This window comes from Thunnus thynnus, chromosome 15 (assembly GCF_963924715.1).
Source record: "Thunnus thynnus chromosome 15, fThuThy2.1, whole genome shotgun sequence".
Classification (NCBI taxonomy): domain Eukaryota; kingdom Metazoa; phylum Chordata; class Actinopteri; order Scombriformes; family Scombridae; genus Thunnus; species Thunnus thynnus.
The window spans coordinates 9728749-9745895 of NC_089531.1; the positions used below are offsets into that span (position 1 = coordinate 9728749).

General features: G+C 40.2%; 1 protein-coding gene across 3 annotated transcripts in view; it reads right to left on the reverse strand.

Moving 5' to 3' along the window:
* Positions 1 to 8135, reverse strand: part of hivep1 (HIVEP zinc finger 1) — a 56317-nt gene extending 48182 nt beyond the window's left edge. The window contains exons 1-2 of one of the 3 annotated variants that reach the window (XM_067612430.1): positions 7992 to 8135; positions 5299 to 5435 (exon numbers count right to left, since the gene is read on the reverse strand). In XM_067612430.1, the coding sequence (XP_067468531.1) occupies positions 5299 to 5338 (40 nt within the window). In that variant the 5' untranslated portion in view covers positions 5339 to 5435; positions 7992 to 8135. Of the gene's footprint in view, positions 1 to 5298; positions 5436 to 6710; positions 7964 to 7991 lie in introns of those variants that run through there. The other 2 variants (XM_067612432.1, XM_067612431.1) reach the window with 2 other exon arrangements.
* Positions 8136 to 17147: the final 9012 nt, after the last annotated feature.

Below are 17147 nucleotides of genomic sequence, written 5' to 3' on the forward strand. Positions count from 1 at the left end.
CTGGAGCTTTCAAATACATCTCATATCTTCATCAGTGGGTGCTCAATGTGCATGAGCGACACGCATTTACTTTCAATTTAGAGTCACAGAGAAACACTTGTGATACAGTCGGTAGAACTCTACGGTTTAGTTTGTTTTTGAAGTTTAAGTTTGGTGTAACAGTTTGTACTGAATATATCAGTAAAATAATATTTCACGAATTCAAAGTTTCTCCTGCCAGCAGTGAGCTTTGTGTTTCTGCTGATGTCCGCAGAGAATGAGTGTCTGTCTGAGGGGGAAACCACTGCATATCCCGCCAGAGCTGCTTGGAGACCAGCTGTTTGAGAAAAGTAAACAAAACATTGAGAGGTGGGGGGACAGGAGTTCCTAACTTCCTGCATTGTTACCCGCAACCTGCGTCATAGACTCATTCCTGACAATGCAAACACACACACACACACAGGAGCACATGAATATACTGACAAGCACTTGGCAGACTTCAGAACATGTGGAATGTGCAGCCTTTAAGGTTTATAAAATGCTTCTGCAAGTGAGTGAATTTTTTTTTTAATATTTTTGCATTTCACCACTTTGACCTTTACTTTATTAGGCTGCCAAGTATCATGAATGAATCTCCCGACTGTCCCTCGAGGGTAAATGAATCACTTGTTGCCTGTGACTGGGGTTTTTCTTTCCTTACGTCTAAAGGAGAGAAAAAAAGGGATCAGAAAATAACTGAGTCCGACAATTCCTCTGTTACTGTTTACAGCATGTGATGGTTTATTGTGATGATTCAGATAAAAAATACAGCCAAGTATGCTCTCCCAAAAGTAGCCCAAAGATTAGCCAAAACCACAACAGACTCAAAGTTCCTTCCTCTCTGCTGTTTGTTTTGTTCATTTGTGCACTTACACGCAGAGTTACCAGCTTATTATGTACACCTGCAACAATCTACAGCCATGCAGGTGTTTCTACAGCAGTGGATCCTAAAGTGACTTGAGTGCTTTTAGGATATTTTAATAATGTTTCTCTATGTTAAAAAAAAAACAACAAAGCCACATAACAATCCTGAACATGCACACTGGTGCACAAAAAGGTGACAGTCAGAGAAAGCGATGTAAAGATTTGTCGCATTAAATGAGCTCAAACACATCAAATCTCAGCCCCTCAACACAGTCTGAGACAACCAAACCTGATCAGATCCACAAGAACAACAGCTGATTCGTTCGCTTACATAAAAAGGAACTGGCTGCAACGCAAGCTGCAGATGCTGCAATGGAGGAAAGTGAGGAGACAACTCGCCCACTTTAACCGACAAATAACCTTTTAAAAACAACCTGAATGCAGGTTGTAGAGTTTTGTCCTTAAATATAAACCAGTTTCACTTTTGAACATTTAACTAATAAGCACAGTTAATTTAGGTAATTCATTATTTTAAGTTAAACACAGCATCAAAGCCTTTTTATCTGACGGAGAATACTACTTCATTTACTGGTGTTACTTCATATACTGTATGTAACGTCACTGTTATGTTTTGACGATGTGAATGGAGGATGGCATTAAAAAAACACCACTATGAATGTAATTTACGGCTGCAACTCACGATTATATCACCACTGATTCATCGGCTGCTAATTTTTTCCGATTATTTGTTTTGTCTATCAAATTGTCGTGATGATGAAACTCTGTGAAACTATCCAGCTCAACTTTCACAAGAGCTCAAAGTCACGTCTTCAAATCTCTTGTTTTGTTCGACCGACAGTTCAAAAAGATATTCAATTTACAATTATATTAAAAAAAAAAAAAAAGAGAAAAGCAGCAAATCCTCATAAATAAGAAGGTGGAACCGGCTAATTCTTGGCATTTCTGCTTGAAAAGATAAATCAAACAATTATTTGTTTATCAAAATAGCTGCAGATTAATTTTCTGTCAATCAACGGAGATTTTTTACTTCCCTCTGCCACAGTGTCAACAAAAACTAATCATTATATGTTCATCAGATAAGGATTCATTGCAGGGTTGCTGTATTAGATTATAACTATAAAATGCAAAAAGTAAACACCCTTTGTAACATTTACACAGGGTTTTTTTTTTAAATAATGCAATATATTCACTCTATCTCACCATGGTCCGTATAAAGTTTAATCTAGAGCAGCTTTACTGACAGCAAGCTTGTACATTTTCTCTTTCTGCTCTCACACAAACCTGCAAGAATGCCTTAAATTCACCTGATAGATGTCAGCAATGCAGCCGGGTCTGGATGGTGTCAATAAAACAATTCAGGTCTTTGTGTCCCCCCCTGACAGGACAAAGTGTGTCAAGTCAAGATTTCAGACGAGCAGGGGAGAAAACGTTAGTGTGGTTCCTTTTATACGAGTGTCAGACTGCTGCCAAGCCTCTGAGGCAGAAAAGCCCAGAGACGAGGCTTCCTCTCATCCAGCCAAAAACTCAGAATACTGAATTAAATACGACCTTTGGGGGTTATAATCTCTGCTAAGATTAATTGCTGCAAAGTTTTAGCAAAAAAACAGGAATATAAAAATTCTTATAGCTGTGTTAAAGGCCCATTTAGCTTCAAGCTGAGTGTTTTTTAAAGCCAATCTTGGGCATTAAGCATCATCATGTGATGGCTTCAAGGCAGTATGAGGAGGATTTTTTTTTTTTTTTTTTTTTTGAGTTTCCAGGAAAAAGACATTCTCCACAGCAGACTTTAAGCATGTGATAGCATGCCATGCAATTAGCATTTCCTGTCTGATGAAGGAAACGCCTTAAGTGCAGGCTGGCTGTGAGGAACGGTGATGAACTGGGTCAAATGCCACAAACAAGAAGCCAAACAAATGTCTCAACAAGTTATTAGACGATGAGGAAGTGAACTGGGTAGTCCCCACATAATGTTGAGAAATTTCACCAGAACTGAGGATGGCGAGTCACGTCAAGTTCACATTAACACTCCAAGATACTATTATGCTGTTCAGGCAAAAGAATAAAACACTTCTGCTTTTCCTAAAAAGGCATTTAAACTCAATTGTTTACCCTTTAAAACACTGTAAAGCCTCGGATTTGGATAACAGAACTTCAGAATAATCCCTGCAGAAAAGGGAAAAGCACCAGCATTTTTTAATCACCATTAAAGATTTTACCATGCAAATCAAATTACTGCCAATTACAGTCTTTTCAAGTCCAGTCTTTCATCCTCAATTTAAAAAAAAAAAAAAAAAAAATCCAAAAACACTGCAGCAGCTGCAGCGCTACTGTCTGCACCACAAGAAGCAGGGGACCGATTACCATTAAAAATAGAATCAAGTATCATTTGGCTGCTGTTTCTATTGTCCTCTGTTGGGCGATGCAATGTACTGTTCTGAAACTTAATTATTTATGTTGTTTGGCCAAGTAAGCTGCATGAAAAAAAAAAAAAAGAGAGCGCACAGGAAGTGTTTATAAGATAAATAAACAGAGGACTCTGGCTCGCTGCTCGCAGACATTAGGAAATCTGCTGTGTGGATCTACTGCTGGGGAATGGCAATGATGCACATTTTCACACCCAGCATGTAACGCTGCAAAAACCGGAGATCTGTGAACTGCAAACGTCTGTTGACACGTAAATCTGTCAATTCTCAACATAACACGGAACCCTTCAAGCCAATTGGTGTCCTTGTATTAGCGTGGCAGGATGCTGTAGCTTTCAATATGCTCTGTCAGCCCCATTATCTGTAATATGTGTCTTTTGAGTCTTTGTTGCTGCTGCTGCTGCGTGAGGGTCATTAAAGATTCACCTCATCTAAAATGTATTTTCCCTCTCGTGCCGACATATAATTACACGCTAAATACTGTTTGGATAAATACGCGTCTTCGTTCGCCGCTCTGACCTCATCAGATTTGGGACTATAGTCACTGTATTACCACATGATGGCCAGTGAGGGGGGATCAAAAGCAAACAATGCAGCCACACACTCTGCTGTGTGTTATTACATGTGTTGGCAAAGACAACGTATAACATCAGTAATGCAGATTCTCACCATAAAAACCAGAAAGTGTGATAAGACAGAGGGGTGAACGTATTGTTGATGATAATACCGGCATGAGTCTTAATCTGATCAAAATTAAGCTTCGGTATCATTGATAGGTTGATGTGTCATAATATGTGCGTCCACGTATCACGATAACACACAAGCACAGCTGAAAGAGGAAGTAACATTACAGTGCTGCCACTATTGACTGACAAGTAGCCCAGTTAGAGCCTCAAAACTGCTCAATCGACTTGAATATATCCAAATTTTTGCATCAGATTGAGTGTTTTTTCCTTCCAACATATGCGAGTTTGAAATAATAAGTCTGAACTGAGATATGATGATATTTTGTTAAAGTGACACTAACTATGGCTGCATCAGGCCTCTCGGATATGTTCTGTGGTTGAGTGCAAGAGGAGAAATGAAGCGTTCAGGAGAGACTGGACTGCTGAAACTGCCTGTTTCAGACAGAGGCTGAACTGATGGGCTGCATAAATAGCCAGTATAAGATAAATAAGGAGTTTTTTTTAACTGTAAATCATGACGAGATATTCCAGTAGAGCCCCAGAATAAAAATATAGACCTGGAAATGTGCAAGTTACATCCTCTCCAGCATCCATGTCAACCTAATCTCTATACAAGTTAGAGAAGGAAACCAGGAAACCGTCCAAATGTTACAAAAAGTCATCCAAACGATCAAACGCTGCCAAAATTGATTTTTACCTGAACAATCAAATAAAAAAATAGCTAAACTAGGTGGAAAAAAACCCCACCAAAACTGGCAACACTGGTTTGCTCCAAAAATAAAAGGAAGCAACTTTTGAAGTGTGGAAGTGGTTTGGTTGTAAAAGATCTAAAACAAAGCACGGTAACATTTCAACAGTGTAAGAAGAGAGTGACGACACCGCAAAAGACTTATTTCAAGCAGAGGTACCCAGATGAGTGTGAGTGGAACTTAGAAATCCCATGAGGAGAGCAAAAAAGCTGATGTGAGGTCTAAACAACCAGACAAGACATCAACAACAAGTTGTTTTTAACACATCAAGTCAATATTATTCAGTATTTTATCACATGATTGTATCTTTACGTCTTTAAGAAGAACGCCTGCTCCACCTCTATCACACAGGAAGGAAATAAAGGCTATTCTCATCACATCTTTCAGGCCAAAAGTAAGTGATGATCTAATTGCTTTGTGGTTAGGCGAGACAACCGAGCATTTCCTCTTTGCATCCAAACCAACAAATCCGCCAATCGATTTGAAATGCTACTTCCGAACACAGCATAGACGTGAGTAGGTGCAGCGCAAACTCACCTTTTAAATTTTTCGGGTTGTTCTGCTTGGTGCGCGGCATCTTTTCCCGCCTCAGTTCACAGGTGCATCTTGGGGAAAGCGGGGTCTAATGTTGGACCTCGAGAAGAGCCGACTCCTGAGCCGCAGTCTGGGTACATCTACAGAAAAGAAAAACAAGAGTCAGAATCAGCTGAACATGAACTCAACGCATCAATAAGGCACTATACTGGCCTTGCAGCGTGTAGCCTCCTCCTGCTCTCACTTGGCAGCTGTCTGGGAGTCCAGGACAGAGCTACTGATTGAGTTTATTCCTCTAACAGGTGCCCAGGCTGGACTTTTTCATTTCAGGCCTCTCCTCTCTGAGCTGCTCTGTAATAATGTGCAAGTGCGGTGGGCTCAGGCTACTGTCTGCTGTCAGTGGGAGGAGGTGTGAATATCTTCTCCCCATATCAATATAACCTCTGCAGCAGCTGCTATCTGCCACTCTGATCTCAACAGAAAAGACAAGAGAGAGGTGCAGGATCCGTTGCTGTTTATGGGAAATGTCTGATTGACATGTCAGCCGCCTGATACAGGGTGCCTGCTCTTCACTTTGATGAATGTCAGCCCGGATGACAAATCATGCAAACAATAAGGTCCTGTGAGTGTGTTCTGTGTGTGTACCAGCAGTGATCGCTCGGGGCCACCGGGCCACACAGAGGTTACTATCAGAGTTATCTCCCTGCTCACGTTAGATCACTGCAGAAAGTCTACGCAAAACATACAAAAAAAAAAACCAAAACAACAGTGACTGAACCCACCTTCACAGGGGAAATGTTTCAACTCGGTTGCCCTTTTATAAAACAAAAGATTAAACGCTTTTAAAGGTGTCATGCAAATTCTGGTTAGGGTTAAAGCAACGTCAGGCAAAAAAGGTGGGCGCTCAAGTTAAATGTTACCAAGGACGTGTGAAGCCCACAGAGCTGCCTGATATGCATAAACAACCACAGAAGAAAAGCTCACCACTGCAATGAGAGATCTTAGACAGAAAAACATCAAATCATGAAGTAAACATCTCATATCAATATATATTTTTTTATGCTTTCTTGCCCCTTGCATCATCTCTCCCATGGTCCCCCCCAACGACAACTCTTACCCATGCCAGTGCAATGCACGTTGCAGTGCTTAAGGAATCAGCCTTTTGTCTCCCCCTCACCATTATTACATAACACTTACTACAACTGGATGATGGTTTTTCTCTCCATATACAGTTGGTACATGTGGCGCTAGAGCAATGACATCATCTTACGGTGGATTTCGGTGGACTCGCTGTGCACGGCCGGGAGCCTTATAGCTGCACCGGGTTCGCGCACACACACACACATTAAAAAAAAAGGCACACACACACACACACACATTCAAGTCACACGACAGAAACATGAAGAGCTTCTCACCTGGCTGCTTCAGTCAGTGATGCACAATGCATTTTTTTTTTGTTTTGGTGCAGGTTCGACGGCGCGGATGAGGCGGGAGGAGAGAGATGTGCGCATTTTTCCCTGGGGTGTCTGTCAGTCCGTCTGCCAGCCTGCCTGCCTGCCTGCATCTATGTGTGTGTGTGTGTGTGTGTTTGTGTGTGTATGTGTGTGTATGTATGTGTGTTTGATATTTGAGGAAACACCCAAGTGACACAAGAAAGAAAAAAAAAAAAGCATACCGGTGACTCAAGCTGCGCTGTAACGCTATGTCCTAACCGAGTCAGGCTGGAATGCAAAGGCAGGTGACTAATGATGATTTCACACCTGAGGATCATCAACCGGCGTTATGTAAAAGCAGGAAAGCGACGATACACGCACTGTGACGGGAATCTGATTGTGTGGCATGATTTGAAAGCTTGTAAAAAATCACAACATATGAACATAAAGCGATGCTGAACATGTTTTTTCTTGCTCCACGTTGCAGAAGGCGGTTAGGGGGGGTGAGTGAGAGTGAGGTTCATCTGGTGCAGTCATGGTAAACACAGCTAAAAGGGAAGGGAATTATTGGCATAGCTGCATGGAATGAAGTCAGCAAAAACAATGCGTGGGAATAGCGTATTTTGTGCCTGCTGCAACACGTGAACGCCCTGTAAGTGAGGGAGGAGCCAGGGAAAACCCCTCACTGTCTCTGGAACAGCGCTCGAATGGGACACTTCCCCGTTCATCCGACATAAACCCCCGCCGCGACGGCTCCCCTTCAGCCCTTTCCACACATGCACATTTAATCACAACATTAGCGATGACAGTGAACACATGAGAGGTACCCGAGCTGACAGAAATAGCTTCTGGCTTACCTATAACGGTGCACAATAATTTTTTTTAAAAAAACGGAGCAACAAAGAGCGCAGCGTAGAGGATCACAAGTTGCCTCTCCTCGGTGGTTTTTTGCACGGTTTGCTGCAGAAGTCCACACACACAACAAAAACAACACTGCGCCAAAACCGGCCAGCTACGCAACCTCTTGCCTTGCTTTAACTAGACTTTAAAGACCGTTTAAAGTTAACGACAGGCCAAAACCCCGGACGAGAGACACACGGTGGAAAAGCGATAGAAGCATGTCTGACTCTCTGAGGCGCTGCAGCTACCGAGAGCGACCTATATCACAGTGACAGAAACCCCGCTCCGGCAAGCGGCTCTCACTCAAAAACACACGCAGGAAAACAAAACAAGCGCACTCAAACTGAATTTATTCATACTCACAGGTGCAGTTTTAGCTAGTGTCAGGGTTGTAACACACCTTTAGTGTAAGGAGAAAGAGAGGGGGGGGATACGGCTCTGTATTTCTCCCTTCACCTTGTCTCTCACTTTCTATTGCAGGAAACAGACAGGCCCACTGACGTCAACGGGGGTCCCGTCTCCGCCTCCCAGCCACGGGGTGTCCTCTCCGGGCAGCGGGGGGCTCCCGACGGTCGCAGTCGCATAGCTGATAATTTGTTTTAAAACCAGCGGAACCATAAATTTGTCTTGGTCTGGATCCATTTTCGTTAAAATTAAGCCTCCTCCTAATTCTCGCGGTACGAGTCGTTTCTTGTCCGAAAACGAGTGGCCGCATGCCGCGTCGTTTGTCGTAAACCTCCCCCCCTAGGCGGACCCCCACCCGCCCTCTCCTCGGCACATAGTTTAGGACTGACGGTTTTCCCGGAGGTTCCTTGTTGTCAGGTCACGTTGTGCCCCTCCGCCACTACCGACCGGGCTTTCCCATGCACAAACCCGCAGCAGGGACATAACAGTGGGCCTTTCTGCACCGGCACTGATGCCCGTGGTGGTAAATAACAAAAACATGGGTGAACTGTAGCCTCCACTTGGTGCTAATCAGCCACTGATGTAACTACAGTTCAAAAACACTGCACGAAAAGGATTATTTTATGGGATTTGTCCTCCCAGATAACCATGTTCTGGTGTTTATTTTGTATATCTGCTATTTAAATAGCTTGAAATTTGTTGCCACAGTCTGTACAGAGCCTTGCATGAATACATGGATACATAAATACAGTATAAATCCACAACATAACTAGGCCTACATGAAATTATGTAAAATATAAAATTGGAGCAATTAATAAAAGTAAGGTAGGTATTTTTTTTTAAAATTATGGTTATTATTATTGTACATTGCAGTTAGTATTTAATTTTTATTTTGTCATTTTAAAAATTATATAAAATTGTACATATATAACATAAAAATATATCATATGAAAAATGTGGCAGAATAAAATTAGGACCAAGTTATAAAAAAAAAACATAAAACCATTAAAATGTCTGCATGGTGTTTGAAATTAACTAAATGTATACAGCATATATAATAATAAATATATTTCTGTAATGTATTTTGTATTGACTGCAGATGGAAAGTAGTTTTAGCTAAAAGAACAAAGCATCTCTTCTGTTTGTTTGCAATAATACATGTATATTATACATGGTCCCTGACAAATAAATATAGTTAATTTAATTCATTAATTAGAACTTAAACAATTTAGTCAAATAATCATTTAGTCGCACAACATAAAAAATAAACTAACAATTTTAATAATCAACTAATTGTTAAAAGTGATTTTTAAAACAAAAATGGCAACAGCTTTTCAAATGGAAATATTTCTGGTTTTCTTAGTCTCCTATGATAGTATAATGGGATATATTTGGGTTTTGGGCTGTCAGTAGGATAAAACAATAAAATGTGAAGATCATTTTTCACTATTTGCAGACATTTTATAGAGCAAATTATACATACATTAATTGAGAAAATCTGAAGATTAATCAATAATCAAATAGCTAAATGAATGCTCAAATGCTTTTTGTGTCAAATGCATTTTGTGTCCAACCTGTCCATGCCTTTACCTGAATTAAGGTTTTTTTTATGTATATAGCCAATCAAACATTTCATTTTCAACTTAATTTGGGTAAAGAAGTAACCATCACACCGTTTTAAGGGTGAGAGGAAGCTAACTCAAAACAAACTGGTTTAAAACAACCACAAAAGAGCACTGAACTGTGAAAAGCAGTAAATATTAGCTGTCTTCTTATCCTCAAACATAATCACACATCTTTGTCTTTCCACTTTGCTTGTTTAACGAGCTAGCAATGTCAGTTTGTAGCCTTGCTAGCTAGCTAGCTATGAGCTAAGCTAGTTAGCTGCAGCACCTTGTATGTGAACAGCTTGAAAACTTACCTCCAGGTGTAAAGATCACCTTTAGTCGTATAGCTTGACCATTTTAGAAGCTGAAATATGTTAAATGTTTTCTTCAGTATCACAGCCAACATTTTTACAGTCTGTCAGTTAGCAAAACCAGTTTATTATCATTGTGTTTCCCTGTTAGCTCAACTGTCAGTCAGGCTAAAGCAGCTACTATATCTCCAGAGAAAATACACTTTTCTTTCATTAATACAATAACATTTTTTGACTGCAAAAAACTTTTGTAAAGGTCTCTGTGCCACCAAAATACAAAACACATAATTGCTGTCAATCTTTAATGTTTTAAACAAGGACTTGAGCCAATATTAGCTGATGCAAACAGTTAGCATTTTTCAAACTAGCTCCACCTCCAGCAGCTACAACAGTAACATGCTGCTTGCACACTGATGCTTCAATATTAATAATCTAATGATGTCATATATGGTAATATGCCAGTCAGAGGGACCAAATGAATACTATGCTTTAATACTTAAAGTATATTTTGCTGCCAATACTTATATACTTTTACATGAGTAGGATTTTTCATGCAGGATTTTTATTTGTAATGGAGTATTTTCACGTTGCTGTATTGGTACTTTTCCTTAAGTGTAGGATCTGAGGACTTCTTCCACCACAGATTTGTGTATTTGATCAGTTGGAAAACTACTCCAAATGTACAGATCTTTTGGTTACAACGTATATATGTGAACACATAGTGTGGAATCAAATGAGTAAGGTGGCGTTTCAGATGACCTTTCTGAATTACTCTCACTTTTTGCACGTTAGTATTTCCCCAGTGTCCAACTCACATTTTCCACGGTAGCTTTTTCTGCTAACAAGTGACAAAAAATGACAAAAAGATCTAACAGCAGGGGAGGGAAATTTTAACTCCTGCTCATTTTCACATTTCTTTTAATAAATATGTGAGAGTGCCATGAATCAAGGCCACCCCATAATGCAGCATGTTTTCACATCCCACTCACTTAGAGAAAGTTCTGATAAACAAGATGACAGATTTTGTCATTTTAAAAAAGTAAAGTTTTAGACTTACTGATATAAGGTGGTAAGATGGATTTTTTTGCAGCAACTATTGTTTATTATTATTTGTGATTATCTATTTTATTTAGTATTTTAAGGTGGATATTTTCTGGGTTAACCTCCTGCAATGCTTGCCTGGGTGCACTAGTGCATCTAATTTTTATCCTCTGTCTATATCCCTTAAATTATGGTGACCGTGAGAGTGAGTGAGTCCATCTATGACACATCACTGAACCAAAAAGGCCATGCTATTTTTTGCCATATAGACAGAAATAGCTCTCGGTTAAATGCGTAAATAAATCAAACGTTTTCACCTGGCAACCGGTTCCATGTGCAGCACCTTGTTAGCAGAGCAACAGCAACATGTGATGAAAAAATGTTAAAGGATAGGTTCACTTGTTCGTACTGGCTATTAAAAGATGCCCTTAAAAATGTGCTTTCAGTGTAAGTGATGGAGGCCAAAATCCACAGTGTATCAATACAGTCCATTTGTGCAAAAATGCATTTAAAAGTTGATTTGCAGCTTATATGAGGCTTCAGCAGCATTCCCTCTTTGTGTTTCCCTGTTGAGCTGCAGTGGAAGTAACAAAAAAAAGGGTCTTTGGCACTAAAAAGACTAACGTTGAAAGATATCTACTTGAATGAGAATGCATCACGCTATCGACAGGCTTTATTAATTTAATTTAAACTGGAAACAATTTTAGTGTGAGAACAGATGACCCAGATTTTAAACTAAACTGCAGCCTGAACAGTTTTTACATTTTTTTTTATTTTTTTTTTTTATATCGAGTCAGTAGCTGCAGTTGCTGCAAACTAGCTCTGAGAAACACACTGTCACCCAAAGAAAACTTTGCTGCAGTGAAGCAAATCTACTCATTAATAAGTGATTGTGTGACAGCCGCCCACCATCATATCACAAGCTTCCTGCAGACTGCACAGTGGGACTCCTGGCTCAGTTGAGCTTTATGACTCACCTGTTTCTGCTACAACAACTTAAAATGGCACATTTGAATAGTGGAACTTTTTTTTTTTTTTTTTTGCAAGAGGTTGTCTTTCCACACAGAGATCTGAACATTAATGCAGCATTTCTGTCTGTATGTTGGTTTATTTTGTATGAATGAATGATGGTTATCATTATCACAGAGGCTGCTCAGTTTTCTCTATGAGACTTGGCTCTTTTTTTTTTTAAGTCAGGCTGTCTGCACACCCACATAAAAATTGAGATGTGTTTGGTTTTTCAGTGCAAGATGCATTGCAGTGTGTGATGTTAAAACCTGTTTACATAACCACATTTTTCCTAAGAAGACAGCTTGTTTGCTTTGAGCTAATGCAACGCCAATAATAGAACAATTGTTTATTAATTGAGCCCTCAGCTGCCACTCTCTTAGCCAAAGTCAATCCGAGTGCAGATCAAATCAGAGGTTTTTTTGTGATTGCAGCTGGACAAGATACATTTGTGTCTTTAAGGTTAAGCAGAAATGTGGTATTTCTCTGGAAGTGTTTAATGAAGAAGAGGTGATCTGGACCTCAGGGCTCTGTTCTTGGCCCTCTGCTTGTCTCTTGATATTTCACCTCTCAGCCAAATTAAAGTCAGTCACTGAATTCAATTTCCGCTAACACGCTGATGATACTCAGCTGTACGTGCTCATGAAGGCAAACGATCGCACCATTGCTGGTAAATCAGAGGCTCATCTGACTGCTGTGAAAAACTGGATGTCACATAACTTCCTGCCTTTAAACTCAGAATAAACTGCTGATCATCGGCTCTGTCAGACACAGACACCGTTTGATCAACTAACAGAGACGATTGTGAGATCTCTCAGATTTTGACAAGCCAAGAATCTTGGTGTTTTTGTCTATGTTAAAGGGTTTTTAAGTGTTGGTTCACTACTTCAGTCCAGATTGAACTGGATTGCCAATTGTACAATTTTGTACAGACATTCATGATCCTAGAGGATGAATCCTACTGACTTTGGTCATCAATCTCAACGGGTATTGAGTGAATTGTCATGAAAGAGGATGAATCATAATTACTTTGGTGATCTCTTGATTTTTATCTACCACCAGCAGATCAAAGTTTTCATTTATCCTGTGAAATAGCTCAACATCCAGAGGTTGAATTGGCACAAACATTTTGTACATACATTAGTGGTTCTCAGACGAAGTATCATAATGACGTTTATGGTGTCCTATAATGAAGTTGACATTTGTGGTTTTGAGTGAAATTTTTATGACAACTGAATGTTTTGCATGTGGTACACACATTCAAGTCCCCTCGTTGCATTATTTAAAAATATATTTGATCCCGTGAGCTTTGCTCTAGTATCATCACCAGCTCAGATTTTACTTTGTCTAATACTTGACATTGACAATGACAATTCCCATCAGCTGTACTTTGTGTTTAGTGCTAATTAATAAATGATAAAATGCTATCACGCTAAACAGAGATGGTGAGGGTGGTAAACATTATACCTGCTAAAAAATCAATGTATTTGAATTTTTAAAGCAGCACTGCCGTGGCTAAGTACAGTCTCACAGACCTGCTAGCATGGCTGTCGACTCCAAGTCTTGTTTGATCTGCACATCAAATAAATCATCCAGATCAATTTGTTCCACCTACACAACATTGCTCAAAATTCTGTCTTTTCTGTCCATGAATGATGTGTAGACTTGACTACTCTAACATTTAGTTCTCAGGCCTGCCAAATGCAGAATTTGGCTGTATAAAATTATAGCCCAGTTTCTCATGAGTCTACTGTTACTATTGTTATTTCTGTCTACTCTGTACATACAGTAGGACATCTGTTGCATGTCTGTCCGTTCTGGAAGAGGACTCACTCCTCTGTGGGTTTTCTTGAGGTTTCTTCTTCACTTTCCCTGTTTGAGATGTTATGTGTTGTACAGATTGTAAATCCCTTTTAGGTAAATTTATGATTTGTCTTGACACCTTATCATGTGTCTGTAGATACAGCAAATCTGAGTGTACAGACTGACGAGATGTCTCCGAGTATCTGGAGGAATTTTCTTGACCAAAAAGGCAGCTCCCAAACTCTGCCATGTCGTTTAGACCTTTGTCAGCGCAGCAATATAATCACTGGTCATATTAAAGAAGGGGACTTCCTCAACTGTCCCCACAGCAGTGTTAGCGAATGGCAGCGAGGCTATTAATATCCTGGAGTGGTTACAGAAAATAAGCACAGCTGCCCAGCAGAACTGTCCCCTGAACAATAGCCTCTTATGTGGGGGGGAAGGCCTCTCTGTTTGTGTCCTTCTGTAACTCATGTTCGTGGGGGTTCTTGTGCTGTTTTTCTGACTTGGTTTCCCTCAGTATCAAAAATAGATATTTATTGAACGCGACCTTGCAAAGAAAGAGAGTATTCATAAGGGAATGCCTGAGTGTCCTATTTCTCTTGGCTCACAGTTAGGCGTTTGGATAAAGATTGATGTTGCTGAAGTATTTATAGGGTGGCGTCCTTCTATCCCTTTTTCTCAGTACGTTTCCTATTGCTGCAGATATGCAAGGAACTGGTCATAAACACCCTATATAAATACGGGACAATGGTTCAGGCACTCAAGCTGTCCTGTGAAGATAAGCCCTCACATATACACATATCACAGTGGACGGTTTCCCAGTTAAGCACCATTACAGAATCCCGAACCGCAGCTCAAACAGCTGCTCGCCTCCCAAACAAACTATATTTCAGGATTTTCAATTAGAGGTGCCATGCATGGTTGTAAAAGGTAAAATTATGAGGCTATAATGTCCACTGGTCTCTGTGTAATTTGTATCCATAAAAAGTGGGGGAGTTTTTGCATCATGAATGGAAATAGGTTGCAATTTTAAATTTAACTGCAGCAAAATATCTGTTTCCATATATTCTCCACAGCTCTGATAAAAGGTGGGGTGTACACATTGCTGGATGCTTTGTTTACACCGCACCATATGATGTTACATAACTGAGGCTGTTGCCCAGGCAACCACTCAGACTCCACCCCCCACCCAGCTATAGACACACACATATAAACACACACAGACACACACACACACACAGCGCTTGGGCAACAGGACATTTTCCAACCACATGACTTGACTGGTTGATTTAACCCTCGTTCATACACACTATTAATGACTTGACCTCTTTCCAGTGTCCAGAAATGTTGTTCCTAAGAGGGATTTCAAAATAACCAGTAGGGGAAACATCTCTCCGCAATGATGGCTCACCACAGTGTTGTTTGATAAACAAATTAAACATTCACCACATTTTACTACCTGCACTGACACGATCCCGTTATTTATGGCTATCCATCAAAGCGTGGCCGCGCCCATGTCCTGTGTAACTTCAATAAAAATCCAACAAAAATAGGATGTAAGCTCTCACCCAGGTCGCACAATACAATGTGCAAGTTGTCAGCGGCTGAATAGCAACAATGTGAGTCAGTTTTCATTACTTCGTGTGAACAATCAGCTCCACTAGATGAATTCAAGGTCAAAGAGGCACTCCTGCCTTCTCAAGCCGTAGCCTACAATAACAACACCAGGCATCCCCGTACAAGAGCTGTCTCTTTGTGTTGAAGGGTACAGCGCTGAGTACACTCTCAGCTCTCAATGCCGGCTCAAAGCTCCATTCACACGCCATCTGACAGTCCATCGAACCAGCTTCTGGTCCAAGAGGCAGAAATAGAAGCTCTGGGCCTTCGCCACCTTGACTGTATCAGTCAGCAAAACTGATCACGTTTTTTCCCTGAACAATTATTTCATCCATTCCTAGTTTCAAAGTAAGCAATCCACTCAGAGAATAAAGTTGACATCTGCAATGTTTCCTTACATCTTCTATATAATAGCATGCCAATCACATTTAAATGTAATGTGTGGCATATTTTCTGTTAACTGTAACTCAGGGTTCTAGCCAGGAAACTTTGCAAAAGATATTTTTAATGTCAATGGCACTTTCCTGGTTGAGCAAAGGTTAAATAAAAGCAAGATTAAGAGTCTACAGCCACGTCAGCAGCTCTGAACTATCAGCATAACATGCTGATGTCTAGCAGGTAATGTTAACCATGTTCACCATTTTATTTTAGTGTGTTAGCATGCTACACTTGCTCGTTAGCACTACACAAAGTACAGCTGATGTAAATGTTGTGAGTATTGAAAATATTTGATCATAAACCAAAGTATTGGACAAATTACACATTTGAACTGATGGTGGCGCTAGATGAAAAGTCAGAGAGTTATTGCAATTTATCCTCTGGGGACTTTGAATATCTTCATATATTTCATTGCAATCCAGCCAATAGTCACTCAAAACCAAAATGCCAACCTCATGGTGGCGCTAGAGGGGAAAATCAGGAGACCAACAAAGTCAGTTAGATTCATGCTGGAGACCATGAATGTCTGTACAAAGTATCATGGCAATCCATCCAATAGTTGTTGCGATATTTTAAGTCTCAACCAACCGTCTGACCAACAGACCAGTGTTGACCATAGAGTCATGCATGGCAAAAAAATTATTGTATGTCATGTAAAGGCAAACTCTTAGAGGAGCAGAGATCTGAATCATTGGAAATTAACTTGTCTTTAGTTCCCAGCCAGTAAAGTTCAACTGAAATTTCCTCAGAAAATTAAATCAGGTTCAAATCAGATCATGCTGGCTAAACCTCTGAAAGATTCCTTATATTGTAGATGCATGTGTGTGTAATGTGTTCAGGTATGTTATGCATGTTTCAGTGCACAAACAGAATCCTCACATACTGTACATATAAATAAACTAAACCATGAACACTCAATGTCCTGCAGACATCTTCTGGCACATACAGTAGGGAACATAAAAACCGTCCCAAAGCAGCTGGGCACCAATCCAGAGATGCTTATCAAAAAAAAAAAAAAAAAAGCAGGAAGGACAGTGTGTGTGTATATGTGTGTGAGGGTGTGATTGTTGGCCCTTAGAGAGAGCACATTTGACCGTATCCCCATGTCATCCATCATGGCTGTGCACTGCGCAGTGCCGTGCAGTGAATACGTGATGACAAGTCAGAGTAGCAGCTGCCTTCTGTTTCACCTCTACACATATACAAGGTAAGATTATGCAAACTGTGTGTGAAATGTGTGAATAAAGCTGACATTTAGATCTATTTTAAAGTTTGTGTAAATCTCC